The following is a 14,807-nucleotide window of genomic DNA, read 5'->3' on the forward strand; positions in this document are numbered from 1 at the left end:
TTCATGGTCTGGCTCTGGGTGTCATGCTTGTTGCCAAGGGTGTGTGATGATCATTGCCAGGGCTTTCATGCTCTGGCTCTGAATGTCTTGCTCGTTGCCAGGGGTGTGTAATGCTCATTGCCAAGGGAAAAAACTCATTGGTGCCAGCACTGCTATCCTCACCCTCCTCCCGACCATAGTACTCCACTTATTTATTACCAGTTATTTATATAGCGCACACATATTCTGCAGTGCTTTACAGAGAATATTTGCCCATTCACATCAGTCCCTGCCCCAGTGGAGCTTACAATCTATATTCCCTATCACATGTACACACTGACACATTCACGCTAGGGTTAAAAAATTTTGGAAGCCAATTAATCTACCAGTATATTTTTGGATTGTGGGAGGAAACCGGAATACCCGGAGGAAACCCACGCAAGTATGGGGAGAATATACAAACTCTGCACAGTTAGGGCCATGGTGGGAATCGAACCAATGACCTCAGTGGCTGTGAGGCAGTAATGCTAACCATTACACCATCCGTACTGCCCCAAGGGGCGGAGTTTCATGAAATAGTGTGGTTGTGTTATAATATCACAAAACAACTGCGTCATTTCACAAAACTCCGCCCCCTGAGTAGAGTACTACGGGCGGGAGGAGGGAGATCAGGATAGCAGCCAGCAGGTGTCACAGCGGGTGCCCGCCTGATCACACGGCTCGCCCGCCGGTAGAAACAGCACTGGCTATGATAATATAGACTAAATTTGCAAGGTGAAAAGAAGTTTCATGCAAGTTCAGTAGACTTTTCTTGCCATGACATTCTCTCCGTTAACAGCTTGTCCTTGTAAAGAGCACTGTATTGCCAAAAGAATTGTTGATACGGTATCCAAGCCTTCCTATCCGGTAATTTGTGAATCTGTCAGGGTCGCTGCTATACGGTCGGAAATTAAGGGATCGCGGCAGATATCAGAAATATCCGCTATGGCCCCACCTTCTTAAATCCTGGACCTGTTTTGGGGCCGGTATCCGGCAGAAACTCTTTAATAATTTTGCCCCATAGGATGTTAAAATATACAATACACAATCAAATAGAGCAGCATTGACGGAGAAGCCTTGTCGATCGGCTTGGGGGCTTAACCCTATATCTGCAGATATACGCAACTAAGATCTCCGTATTATCTGATTTATTATGTAGTATTATTATTCACTCAGTGTGCATTAGGGAACACAAATTGTTTTTTCTTACACAGAATTACCCCTCCCTTTTAGCACCTGACTGATATTACATCTGATTGAGCAGCTTTCCAATATTTGTGCATTGATTGCACTGTTACCTTTTTTATTTTGAGATCCCGAACTGCGTCTGCCATTATAAAGAAATTGTGGTGTATGCATACTTGCTTACTCTCTCTCGGAGTGTTCGGCAGACTGAGTTTTGGAATGAACGGCTGGGTTACCCTCCCACATTGTAATAGATAGCGTATTCGTAGCCCCTCCCCTTACTGTGTGATGCTACCTATTGCATTGCCACTTGGACCCCCCCTGTTGGATCTTCCAGAGTAAGCAAGTAAAGGTATAAGCTATAATCTTTAATACACTGAAATGTATTTTTTCATTTAAAACTTCAAACTAGAGGAAATACTTAATTTGCATTTCATACAGTTGTGTTTCACGAGTGATAATTCCACCATTACCTGCATTGCTGCTTCAAACAGCAACTAGTTTCCTGTTGTCAGACTGATGCTGTGTTAATAGACAACACTTAAAAGGCAGCATAGTTATTTTATAGGAAATGTCACATGTAAGACAATATTCATATATGTTGAACTTCATTACATAATTATGATTGTATATTTAGTATACTTATAAACCTTTATGCTCAGGTTAGCACTATCTGCGTTGATCCACAATTCTTATTTCTGAGCATCTATGCAGCTGGTTAGTGATCACATTTAAGTAACCATCATAATCATCTTTAAATATGTGATATAGCAATTACTTATTTAAGCTATGTAACCTATCCATAAACATTTCCTATGTTTTCCTTTTAATTATCACCACAAACAGGAATATAGGCCCTCATTCCGAGTCGTTCGCTCGGTAAATTTCTTCGCATCGCAGTGATTTTCCGCTTAGTGCGCATGCGCAATATCCGCACTGCGACTGCGCCAAGTAATTTTGCTATGAAGATAGTATTTTTACTAACGGCTTTTTCTTCGCTCCGGCGATCGTAATGTGATTGACAGGAAATGGGTGTTACTGGGCGGAAACAGGCCGTTTTAAGGGCGTGTGGGAAAAAACGCTACCGTTTCCGGAAAAAACGCGGGAGTGGCTGGAGAAACGGAGGAGTGTCTGGGCGAACGCTGGGTGTGTTTGTGACGTCAAACCAGGAACAACAAGCACTGAACTGATCGCAGATGCCGAGTAAGTCTGAAGCTACTCTGAAACTGCTAAGAAGTTTGTAATCGCAATATTGCGAATACATCGTTCGCAATTTTAACAAGCTAAGATTCACTCCCAGTAGGCGGCAGCTTAGCGTGTGCAATATTGCTAAAATCGCCTTGCGAGCGAACAACTCGGAATGACCTCCATAATTTTACACGTTTCATTATATTACTCTGTTAACTGTATTATTAGGACTTTCAGATGCACATATTAGAATTGAACTACTGGAATGCAGCATTTTACAGTCAAGTCTAGTAAATCTGTTCAGTGCTAGAGAAAAGTAGTATAATAGACTTTTTGCTGCAAAATCCATGACCATAAGTACCATCATTTTATTACATTTAGGATGACATTAAAAGGTTTATGGCTTGCAACACTGTACATGACAAATTCATGGGTGCTGAAGTGATTAGAATGACTAAATTCGATGTATCATTGACATATTTATTGTTTACACTAGCATTTTGACATTTTTAAACACTGTTTTTTTTAAGTTTTTATAAAAATAAGCAAAACGTTTTGACAAGTCTTAATGCACATTATTGGTAGCATTTCTATAAATGAAAGGCTGCTATATTTTTAAATCTCCCGGAGTGGCATATTTAACACAAACAACATTTAAGTGTGGTTGTGTATGTTATCCCCCCAACTTGCAATAGGCTTGCTTTTACCAATGTTGGGGTTCTAGGACAGGGCTTCCGAAAAAAAATTGTCCCGGCAAAGGGCTAGAAGCAAAGTCATAGCTACCACTATCACTTTGCTTCCAGGTTCATGTCTGAGATCGTACTGCACCTGCAGTCATGCTGTGTTTGCATCAGTTGGTGCCAATGCTACTATGGCCTTGTGCCATTTGAAGATGGTTTGAGCTACCAGGGCCAAACATCTTGGTACATTTGACAATTTAGAAATAACTTTAGTAAATATTCACCTTTTATGTCTCTCCTTCCCTTGAGCTATACGAATGCTGTATTTTAAGGACTGGATATTTACATAACGATTATGCATTGTTCTTCACATACATTTTTTAATGCCAGGAGGCATTATGAGGGAGGTGGGGGTAGTGCGGACTGAAGGGGTATGGGGGTGGGGGCGCAGAGAGCTCAGCCTGTAGTTACCAAAATCATTATCATCCTTCACCTGCCTTCAGATCATGCTCCGTCTTTCCTCTAACCTCTTTGCTCGCCCTGGGTGCAGAGCAGTTTAAGAAATTTCTGGGGGGAGTGCCTATCAAATAGGCCCCAGGGGAGAACACTGCTTCGATATGTATCAGTCGTTAAAAGAGCAGGAACAGCAACCCAGTATTATTACTGTGGCTTCTGCCAGTCATGATAGTACTTCAACATTTACTGAAGGTAGTCCAGGGGACAGAAAGTTTAAGAAAGGGCACATGAAATCGAAATATTTCACAGTGTTGAAGAAAAGAGCTAGAAATGTCACCTTTAAAACAGACAAGCAGTGCCCCCCAAAAAGAAGAACATTAAGGCTGAAGAACAGATCCCTGAGGAGAGACTAGGAGTGTCCATAATAGCTATGTGTGAGTCTGAGATTTATTAAATTGTACTCATAGAGAAGCCTCCTTCCACCATTTCTGCACCCCGTGCAAATGTGGGGATGGGCAGTACAAATAAATATGGTGACATAATAGAAATTGAGGATGCTAGTGTGGAAATGCAACAGGATGAATAGGCTATTTGCATACTTTCGGACGCTAAGGATGTAGATTATGAGGATGTTGTTTATGTAAAACCCCTTTCACACTGATTGGAGCTTTCTTGGGCTCAGAACAGATGATGTCATCATCCAGAGCCCGGGAAAGTGGAGGAGAAGCCCTGGAAAGTGCCGAGCAGAGGAGACAGGCAACATGGCGACCTGGACAGATCAAGAGATCAGAGAGCTGCTCAGCATAATGGGGGAGGAGGAAATACAGAGACAGATAAATGTGCAGTATACTGCACAGTGTGACAAGCTGCATCATGCTCTCATTGGCTGCATACATACTCCGTTGGCCATGACTGCTGCAATGCTGTGAGCAGGCCACACCCCTCCCTTTGCTTGCCTATTGTGACCTCATCTATGTGAGCAATGTCCATTTATAATGACATACATATGTATTTGCAGGGATTTCCCAGGATCAGTGCAAACGGGGCTGTCCCAGGTCGATCCCAGGTCTAAGTGCTGTGTGAAAGAGGACATTCCCGTGTTGTATCCCGGGATGCATCCGGGAATACATTCCCGGGTGTGACCCGGCTCTGTCAGTGTGAAAGGGGTATAAGTCAGCTACCAGTGAATGTAGTTCTTGCTTATGGTAAAAAGAAAGCCATTGTCATGCCTGAGCATAAGCCCAAATAGCCACCTTTTGGGTGTGAAATTATTTTTCCCCAAATCCTGACAACATTTGTAAAGGTACAGTATCTGTGCCATATGTGAGGCCAAAGTTAGTAGAGGTAGGGATGTTGACCATCTACTGTAGGCACTTCTCCCTGTTACATAATTTGCAGTGCATTCATGCAACTTAATTAACAAAATTGCAATAATTAGTAAAATAATAAAAAGCAGTCAAGTATCAGCTACCAGCAGGTTGGACCAGCACATGCAGTCTTCACCGTCAACCCCCTCATCATCAACCTCCTCATCATCAACCTCCTCATTAATGATCGGAGGTAGTTCTTTAAAAAAAAAAAAAACAGTTGTGTCCAAACAATCAAGCACTTCAGTCACAAAAGTGGCAGTCTCTGTCGCTGAAGTGCTGGTTTATTAAACCGTGCATGTCCTTTTTAATATCCAACAAAAGGGTGGAAAGGAGAGCCCTTCTTGCAAATATTGTGGACTAGATATAGGAGAGAAAACATGATTTCTCTGACGTCCTAGTGGATGCTGGGAACTCCGTAAGGACCATGGGGAATAGCGGGCTCCGGAGGAGGCTGGGCACTCTAGAAAGATTTATGACTACCTGGTGTGCACTGGCTCCTCCCACCATGACCCTCCTCCAAGCCTCAGTTAGATTTTGTGCCCGGCCGAGGTTGGATGCACACTAGGGGCTCTCCTGAGCTCTTAGAAAGAAAGATAGACTTAGGTTTTTTATTTTCAGTGAGACCTGCTGGCAACAGGCTCACTGCAGCGAGGGACTAAGGGGAGAAGAAGCGAACTCGCCTGCTTGCAGCCGGATTGGGCTTCTTAGGCTACTGGACACCATTAGCTCCAGAGGGATCGACCGCAGGCCCAGTCCTTGGTGTTCGGTCTCGGAGCCGCGCCGCCGTCCCCCTTACAGAACCAGAAGCAAGAAGAGGTCCGGAAAATCGGCGGCAGAAGACATCAGTCTTCTCCAAGGTAGCGCACAGCACTGCAGCTGTGCGTCATTGCTCCTCACACACACTTCACACTCCGGTCACTGAGGGTGCAGGGCGCTGGGGGGGGGGCGCCCTGAGAAGCAATTATAACACCTTGGCTGGCAAAAATACCACAATATATAGCCCTAGAGGCTATATATGTGGAAAATACCCCTGCCAGAATCCAGAAAAAAGCGGGAGAATAGGCCGCGGAAAAGGGGCGGAGCTATCTCCTGCAGCACACTGGCGCCATTTCTCCTTCACAGATCCACTGGAAGGAAGCTCCCTGGCTCTCCCCTGCAGTCTACACTACAGAAAAGGGTAAAAAAAGAGAGGGGGGGCACTAAATTTAGGCGCTGTATAAATTATATAGAAAAAGCAGCTATAGGGGACATAACTCAGTTAGTCCCTGCATTATATAGCGCTCTGGTGTGTGCTGGCATACTCTCACTCTGTCCCCCCAAAGGGCTTTTGTGGGTCCTGTCCTCTGTTGGAGCATTCTGGGAAGTCAGCATTTTTACCCCATGTCCCCTCACAGCCTAAGAAGGCGCCGTTTTATCAGGTTCAGTCCTTTCGGACCCAGAAAAACAGGCGTGGAAAAGGCGGGTCTTTTCTATCCAGAGGCAGAGGTAGGGGAAAAAGGCTGCAAAAAACAGCAGGTTCCCAGGAGCAAAAGTCCTCCCCCGCTTCTTCTGCCAAGTCCGCCGCATGACGGTGGGGCTCCACAGGCGGAGCCTGGTACGGTGGGGGGCCGCCTCAAGAATTTCAGCGATCAGTGGGCTCGCTCACAGGTGGATCCCTGGATCCTTCAAATAGTATCTCAGGGGTACAAACTGGAATTCGAGGCGTCTCCACCCCACCGGTTCCTAAAATCTGCCTTGCCGATTGCTCCCTCAGACAGGGAGGCGGTGCTAGCGGCAATTCACAAGCTGTATTCCCAGCAGGTGATAATCAAGGTACCCCTACTTCAACAAGGCCGGGGTTACTATTCCACACTATTTGTGGTACCGAAACGGGACGGTTCGGTGAGACCCATTTTAAATTTGAAATCCTTGAACACATACATAAAAAAATTCAAGTTCAAGATGGAATCGCTCAGGGCGGTTATTGCGAGCCTGGAAGAGGGGGATTACATGGTATCCCTGGACATCAAGGATGCTTACTTGCATGTCCCCATTTACCATCCTCACCAGGAGTACCTCAGATTTGTGGTACAGGATTGCCATTACCAATTCCAGACGCTGCCGTTTGGACTGTCCACGGCACCGAGGGTATTTACCAAGGTTATGGCGGAAATGATGATACTCCTTCGAAAAAAGGGAGTTTTAATTATCCCGTACTTGGACGATCTCCTAATAAAAGCGAGGTCCAAGGAACAGTTGTTGGTGGGAGTAGCACTATCTCAGGAGGTGCTGCACCAGCACGGCTGGATTCTGAATATCCCGAAGTCACAGCTGGTTCCGACGACACGACTACTGTTCCTGGGTATGATTCTGGATACAGTCCAGAAAAAAGTGTTTCTCCCGGAGGAGAAAGCCAGGGAGTTGTCATCTCTAGTCAGAGACCTCCTGAAACCAAAACAAGTCTCAGTGCATCGCTGCACGCGGGTCCTGGGAAAGATGGTGGCTTCTTACGAAGCAATTCCCTTCGGCAGGTTCCATGCCAGAATCTTTCAGTGGGACCTGTTGGACCAGTGGTCCGGATCGCATCTTCAGATGCATCGCTTGATAACCCTGTCTCCAAGAACCAGGGTGTCTCTACTGTGGTGGCTGCAGAGTGCCCATCTTCTAGAGGGCCGCAGGTTCGGCATACAGGACTGGGTCCTGGTGACCACGGATGCCAGCTTCGAGGCTGGGGGGCAGTCACACAGGGAAGAAACTTCCAAGGACTATGGTCGAGTCAGGAGACTTCCCTTCACATAAATATTCTGGAACTAAGGGCCATCTACAATGCCCTAAGTCAAGCAAAATCCCTGCTCCTACACCAGCCGGTGCTGATCCAGTCAGACAACATCACGGCAGTCGCCCATGTAAATCGACAGGGCGGCACAAGAAGCAGGATGGCGATGGCAGAAGCCACAAGAATTCTCCGATGGGCGGAGAATCATGTACTAGCACTGTCAGCAGTGTTCATTCCGGGAGTGGACAACTGGGAAGCAGACTTCCTCAGCAGACACGACCTCCACCCGGGAGAGTGGGGACTTCTTCCAGAAGTCTTCCAGATGCTGGTAAACCGTTGGGAAAAACCACAGGTGGACATGATGGCGTCCCGCCTCAACAAAAAGTTAAAAAGGTATTGCGCCAGGTCAAGGGACCCTCAGGCGGTAGCTGTGGACGCTCTAGTGACACCGTGGGTGTACCAGTCGGTTTATGTGTTCCCTCCTCTGCCTCTCATACCAAAGGTATTGAGAATAATAAGAAAGAGAGGAGTAAACACCATTCTCGTGGTTCCGGATTGGCCAAGACGAGCGTGGTACCCGGAACTTCAAGAGATGCTCTCAGAGGACCCGTGGCCTCTACCGCTCAGACAGGACCTGCTACAGCAGGGGCCCTGTCTGTTCCAAGACTTACCGCGGCTGCGTTTGACGGCATGGCGGTTGAACACCGGATCCTAAAGGAAAAGGGTATTCCGGAAGAAGTCATTCCTACGCTTATTAAGGCCAGGAAAGATGTTACGGCAAAGCATTATCACCGCATATGGCGGAAATATGTTGCATGGTGCGAGGCCAAAAAGGCCCCAACAGAGGAATTTCAACTAGGTCGATTTCTGCATTTCCTGCAAGCAGGAGTGAATATGGGCCTAAAACTAGGCTCCATTAAAGTACAGATCTCGGCTCTGTCGATTTTCTTTCAAAAAGAACTAGCTTCAGTACCTGAAGTTCAGACATTTGTGAAAGGAGTGCTGCATATTCAGCCCCCATTTGTGCCTCCTGTGGCACCTTGGGATCTCAACGTGATGTTGAGTTTCTTAAAATCACATTGGTTTCAACCACTAAAAACCGTGGATCTGAAATATCTCACGTGGAAAGTGGTCATGTTATTGGCCTTGGCTTCAGCCAGGCGAGTGTCAGAATTGGCGGCTTTATCATGTAAAAGCCCTTATCTGATTTTCCATATGGATAGGGCAGAATTGAGGACTCGTCCCCAATTTCTCCCTAAGGTGGTGTCAGCGTTTCACCTGAACCAGCCTATTGTGGTGCCTGCGGCTACTAAGGATTTGGAGGACTCCAAGTTGCTAGACGTTGTCAGGGCCCTGAAAATATATGTTTCCAGGACGGCTGGAGTCAGAAAATCTGACTCGCTGTTTATCCTGTATGCACCCAACAAGCTGGGTGCTCCTGCTTCTAAGCAGTCTATTGCTCGCTGGATTTGTAGTACAATTCAGCTTGCACATTCTGTGGCAGGCCTGCCACAGCCAAAATCTGTGAATGCCCATTCCACAAGGAAGGTGGGCTCATCTTGGGCGGCTGCCCGAGGGGTCTCGGCTTTACAACTTTGCCGAGCAGCTACTTGGTCAGGGGCAAACACGTTTGCAAAATTCTACAAATTTGATACCCTGGCTGAGGAGGACCTGGAGTTCTCTCATTCGGTGCTGCAGAGTCATCCGCACTCTCCCGCCCGTTTGGGAGCTTTGGTATAATCCCCATGGTCCTTACGGAGTTCCCAGCATCCACTAGGACGTCAGAGAAAATAAGAATTTACTCACCGGTAATTCTATTTCTCGTAGTCCGTAGTGGATGCTGGGCGCCCATCCCAAGTGCGGATTGTCTGCAATACTTGTAAATAGTTATTGTTAACTAAAGGGTTATTGTTGAGCCATCTGTTGAGAGGCTCAGTTGTTTTCATACTGTAAAACTGGATATAGTATCACGAGTTGTACGGTGTGATTGGTGTGGCTGGTAAGAGTCTTACCCGGGATTCTAAATCCTTCCTTATTATGTCAGCTCGTCCGGGCACAGTGTCCTAACTGAGGCTTGGAGGAGGGTCATGGTGGGAAGAGCCAGTGCACACCAGGTAGTCATAAATCTTTCTAGAGTGCCCAGCCTCCTCCGGAGCCCGCTATTCCCCATGGTCCTTACGGAGTTCCCAGCATCCACTACGGACTACGAGAAATAGAATTACCGGTGAGTAAATTCTTATTATTATCCCTCATACTCAGACTCTCCGGTGCACCTCTAAAATGTACTACAGAGGTGTGTTACACAATTAGGAAGGGGGTGGGGACAATTAGGAAGGGGGGGGGGGGGGGTAGCATGGCCAGCAGGTGAGCCTCCTAATATTTGTTAGTGTAAGATAATTTGATTGTGCAGCTTTGCAGTGCAAGCATTCATTTTCTTATCTAATTTTAACAACCCTTGGGTGTTAGCCAAGTTTGTTTGCAAACAAACAGTTAGCAATTGGGCAAAACCATGTTGCACAGCAGCTGGGGCAGATGTAACATGTGCAGATAGCTTTAGATCTGGGTGGGTTATATTGTTTCTGTGCATAGTAAATACTGGCTGCTTGATTTCTACACTGCAATTTAGATTTCAGTTTGAACCTACCTCACATACCCCTGCCCCACCTGCAGTGTAACATGGTTTTGCCCAATTGCTAACTTTTTTGGTTGGCTAACAAACTTGAATAAGGCCCCTTGTCAGGAATCCATGGCTATTATCTTTACTCTTTTATGGACTTTTGTCAGTGGCTGCAAAACAGATTGTTATTTTTTTATTCTAAATTAATCAATTAAATGAATCAATAAATTAATCAGTTCATTAAACCCAGGAATCCTTTGCTATTAACAGTGTACTCTTATGGCCTTTTCTCTTAGTATCTCCCAAACAGATTGTGATTTTATTATTATTATTATTATTATTATTATAATAATAATAGTAAAAAAAATTGTACATAGCATTTTTCTATAGTAGGGCTCAAGGCACTTAATAGAATGAACATACAGTAATACAGTAGAAAAGCTATTCATAAAATACAGAGAACATGGAGATACTAAAGTGACATTAACAATACCTCCCAACTTTTAAAGCTGGAGGTGCGGGACCTTGCGCACCCATGTCCAAAAAGGGGTGGGGCCTCGGGTAAAGGGGTAGGACGTCAAATGTTGGGGTTGTGGTGTAATTTCATGACCTCCGTTATTGTCATTTTGTTGGTGTGCCCTGCGCTCTCTTTGCAGCTGGGCAGCCCCCGGCTCAACCCCCTGCCTTTACATAACATAGCAGCAGTGATCACAAGCTCCCCCAACCTAAAATCCCCCCACCCGCGGGACACTGCAGCCCGCGGGCGGGACAGAAGGCCAGTGTCCGAATAGAGGGACTGTCCCGTTGGATTCGGGGCAGTTGGGAAGTATGCATTAAGGAAATGCTTGAGTAAACAGGAAAGTCTTGAGTCCGTTTTAAAGTATTGTAGAGTGGGGCCTCTCAAAATGTGTGGGGAAGCAAATTCCATAGAGTTGGAGCAACATGGCTAAAAGCTCATCCCACAGATGAATTCCAGGAGATTTTAGGTCTTCTAAAAGTCCTTCATGGGGTTGTATAGTTTATTAAGCTGACATACTGTCTGCCACTGCTGTGCCACAATGGGGTCGATTCAATTCACCGACAGTTGAATAGCGCCGGGAATTAGCTCCCGGCGCTATTCAATTCAGCGCCAAGGGACACTAATTGTCGGGAATTCTTCTCTCACCCCTGGGGGATGAGAGAGGAAATCCGACAAAAGTGCTGCCGCGCGCCCGGCGCAAGGCTGATTCTGTCGGTGGGGAGTTAAGTCGGAGAATGCCCGTTCTCCCGACAAAACAACCGGTTAAGTCCGGGAGAACGGGCATTCGCCGACTTAATTTGAGCTGAATTGAATAGCTCCGGGAGCTAATTCCCGGCACTATTCAACTGTCGGTGAATTGAATCGACCCCAGTGTTTTATAGATGTGCTATATTCTTAAAGTAACTGCTGTGTACCAATGCTTTGTCACTTCCCTATCCGAGTGGGGATTATGGCCGGCAGTCGGGATTCCGACCGCCGGTATTGCACCGGTTGACAGGATTCCGGCGTCGGTCTCCTGACAGCCGGGATCCCACCAACCGGCAAATTGACTGCTTCCCTGATCCAAATCCTACCTGCACAAATGCAACATGCAATAAATGGTGGGCACTTTTATGGCGATGCATCTACTTTGTTTTCTTAAATAAAAATAAATGTATGCACATTCCAGTAAAACAGACCTATCAATTGTACTGTAGTGGGAATGCCAGGATTGCCTCACATGCCTGAAATGGTATATATGCAAACATGAGGGAGGCTTCTAGTGCAGTAATTAAAAACACTGGATAACATATAATGAAAATATATAGGTATAAGTGATAAAATAACAAAATTAGAAAAATACACCACAATTTATGGGTGTTTTTCCACTCTGGACATAATGCTGACTGTCACAGTATTTGAGTTGTGGGACATATGAACGGGAAGTGATTTAATATAACAGGTAAGGCAGAACATCATTATTTCACCCCTATCTGTGTCTGCCCTGTTTCCAAATGTAATTGTTCAGAAATGCTGGAAAATAGCACTAGATAAAGCAATCACAGAGGAAGTACAGTGTACACGGGAAGGATAACAAGCACTGTTTTATATTCTGACCTTCTAAAGTCAAACTGTGATTTCTAATCCTCTGGACATTGTTCTTTTAATGCACTGGAAAACTACTTTGGAGATTTTCTCCATTCTCCTCTTACAAACATAATACACTGCAGTTCTCATGGTGCTTCTGTATCTTGTCTTTCAGTGCTGCTTATGATGCTGTGCTTGATAGGAATGTGGCTATTAAGAAACTCAGCCGACCATTTCAAAATCAAACACATGCCAAACGGGCATACAGGGAACTGGTTCTAATGAAGTGTGTAAATCATAAAAATGTAAGTTTCTCTCTCTCATTACTCTCTGTGCTGGTTACTTATTGTGTTATGTTTTTCTATACAAAAATTGCAGTTTATGTCTACAGTGCAAGCCAAATGCCTTGAATAGCAATACTGTATATGTACTACCAAGGCAAATGTGAAAGTATTTCCTATGTGGCTTAATGCATTGAGGATAAGGGTCTGATTCTGAGTGATCTTATGCAAATGCACATGTGTTACACAAAGTATGCACAAAGGTGGTGCTTGGGTCAGACTGTGTCAGAAATGTGGTAGAAATGTGGCGTCTCTGGGTTGTAGCTACTAGTGCACACAAAAAAATGGTACGTTCAGCGGACGTGTTATGGGAGTGTCACAGGCGTGCCAATGCAAGCAGCTGCGTTCCTAGATGCACAGCCGCAGGTATAGGAGGCCATTGTCACATGGAGAACCTGCCATAGGGCTGGTGCAACTTTCGATGGAGTGACCGATGGTGGTGTAAAAAAACACACAGTGCGGTTTTATATCGTGCATGGAAGCTGGCAGTGGGCGTCTCAGGCCTTGTTCATTTAACGCATGTACACCAGGGAAGGAATTTGTAATGACATTTGCATAAACTTTCAGCCTGGCGACCACCAATAGATGCCGATGTGTGCACTTGTGCGTGAGACTTGGAATCAGGCCCTAAGAACGCCTGTGCACCTGTAACTCGAGAGTGGCCGATTACATGTTGGCTATCTTTGTCTATGGGGGATATCCAATTAGCCCCGGTAATTTACCGGGGCTAATTGTCCCGCCGGGGGCTATCCTATTACCCCCGATAAGTCAGCACAAGCGGTGGCTTATCGCGGGTTACCTGATGTTGCACCGGGTGCCGCCTGCTGACAGCTCCCGGTGCAGTGCTGCTCCTTCGGCTCCCCGCGGTCACATGGGTGCTCCCCCGTCATGTGACCTCTGCCGGGGGAGAGGGGGTGATGCGGTCACGGTGCTGCCCCGGCTTCCCTGAAGGGTGTCAGCGCCGAGTGGTAGCTTCCAGGCCGCGGCGCCATGCCTGCAGTCCCAACCTGCTGCTGCTGCAGCGGGCATGGGACACTGCAGGTTGTCCCGGTCATCAGGGATTTTGTTTCGCCTGCCCCAGACAGGCAAAACCGGGTGTAGTATGAGTGTCCGGCGGCCGGGATCCCGGGGGCCAGCATACCGGCGCCGGGATCCCGACCGCTGGCATACCGACAGCTGGGCGAGCACTAATAATATTTTTGTAATATATTGTCTATCAATTTCTAAATCTGTAGTGTAATCTGAAAGAAGCTGTACAGTATGCGCTCCACCCTAATTACTGCTCATTTAAACTGTGAAACATGAATCTTTTTCTGGGAACTGCTATTTTACCTACAAAGGCAACTCCAGTTCTGTGTATGTGAAGTGGGGTAGTCATTTGCTTTCCTGCATTCCTCTACTGCACTTGTGTCTCAAACTGCTTTGTTCATATTACCCAAAGTGATTTTATTTACCATTATAAAACTTAGCAGTAACTGTAATTGGCTAAAACCAGTTCTGTGTGTGACCAGAAGCGCCAATCAGATCCTCAGTGACTACATCTTCAGGACAGTGTGTATTGTATATACAGTACAATTAGTGTGATCTCAGCTACAGAGACTCACAATGTTCTAGTGCATGCATCATCTTCTCTATAGTGGGAGTCAGACTACACGGCTGTGTATCACGGCATGTACTCCATGCTTTACCACCACAGACATCTCCTGATAAGTACCACTACCTAATGCTGATACCTTGTGTTATATATGGGCTCCTGATTACAGCTATCAGTGTTACATCTGAGTCACTTGTGTTCACTAAATAAACCTACATTACTGTTTAAGTCACTAAGTGTGTGGACTGACGTCACTGCACCAGATAGCCTAGCACACTCTGCCAACAGATTATGGGCCCAGTCCTGTGCCCAAACCCGCATGTACTTGAAGATTAACCCCCTGAGTGCTTTTAAATAATCACACTGTCAAAGTTTAAAGTGACATTTTATACAAGTGCAGAAAGGATGTATAACACAGGACACATCATGAACTTTGCTAAGCTGAAAGATTCAGAGAACTATGCTACATGGAAGTTTGCCATGGAAATGCAGCCTAAGCGGGAAAAGTTGGGGAAGG

At 45.9% G+C, this 14,807-nt stretch overlaps 1 protein-coding gene across 7 annotated transcripts in view; it reads left to right on the forward strand.

Annotated features, from left to right (window-relative positions):
* The window catches only part of MAPK10 (mitogen-activated protein kinase 10), a 485,680-nt gene that overhangs the window by 261,402 nt on the left and 209,471 nt on the right, over positions 1-14,807 (forward strand). For all 7 annotated transcript variants that reach the window (XM_063919881.1, XM_063919876.1, XM_063919875.1 and 4 more), the window contains one exon: positions 12,531-12,660. In XM_063919881.1, the coding sequence (XP_063775951.1) occupies positions 12,531-12,660 (130 nt within the window). The remainder of the gene's footprint in view (positions 1-12,530; positions 12,661-14,807) is intronic.

The sequence above is a fragment of the Pseudophryne corroboree genome, chromosome 1 (genome assembly GCF_028390025.1).
Source record: "Pseudophryne corroboree isolate aPseCor3 chromosome 1, aPseCor3.hap2, whole genome shotgun sequence".
Classification (NCBI taxonomy): Eukaryota; Metazoa; Chordata; class Amphibia; order Anura; family Myobatrachidae; genus Pseudophryne; species Pseudophryne corroboree.